At 53.5% G+C, this 635-nt stretch overlaps 1 protein-coding gene across 1 annotated transcript in view; it reads left to right on the top strand.

Annotated features, from left to right (window-relative positions):
* CASP9 (caspase 9) overlaps positions 1 to 635 on the top strand; it is a 10487-nt gene that overhangs the window by 8103 nt on the left and 1749 nt on the right. Inside the window, exon 8 of the mRNA XM_035901914.1 lies at positions 560 to 626. Coding sequence (XP_035757807.1) covers positions 560 to 626 — 67 coding nt within the window. The remainder of the gene's footprint in view (positions 1 to 559; positions 627 to 635) is intronic.

Raw genomic sequence — 635 nt, 5'->3', positions numbered from 1 at the left:
TGGCCACTCCAGGTCTGCAGCCCTGAGGTCGGCGGGGAAGCACGGACTGAGGGCATTGGCGTCAATCGCCCCATGGCTCCGACTCGACCAGTGCAGCCGAAGAGCCAAAAAGCTTTGATTCTTTGGAGGGCCTTGTTTTGATTTGATTTTAGTCTTTTCCTCATGGAGTATGTAGGGTGGTCGAATGCTTGGGTAAGATAAATTTCAGGGATTGTCTTCTCAATGTTTTTTGCAGACCAAAGAGCCCGAGGTGGGGAGGGGGTTTAGAGTCGGACGCAACTCCTTTTCGGATTCCAGCAGGCAGCGGGGATGAGCCGGATGCTGTAGCCAGTTTGCCCACGCCCAGCGACATCTTGGTCTCCTACTCAACCTGCCCAGGTAAGAGAGCCCGTGCAAATCCTTTGCTGGGTACAGGGGAAGTAGCAAAAAAGTCAGAGCTTCGTGGCTGAAGTAGGAGGCAACCGGCTCCATTGGATGGCACCCTGTGAGCGGCAGTAACACGGTGAGGTGAGAACAGAAGAGTGGCTTTAGCAGTAATGTTCTCGTTCTTTCTCTGAAGGTTTTGTCTCCTGGAGGGAGGTGTCGAATGGCTCATGGTATGTGGAGATGCTCGACAGCGTGCTGGAGCAATATGC

This window comes from Egretta garzetta, unplaced genomic scaffold (genome assembly GCF_000687185.1).
Source record: "Egretta garzetta isolate BGI_Z169 unplaced genomic scaffold, ASM68718v1 scaffold69, whole genome shotgun sequence".
Classification (NCBI taxonomy): Eukaryota; Metazoa; Chordata; class Aves; order Pelecaniformes; family Ardeidae; genus Egretta; species Egretta garzetta.
The sequence above is the reverse complement of the archived record's forward strand: the minus strand, read 5'-3'. Positions and strand labels throughout refer to the sequence as shown.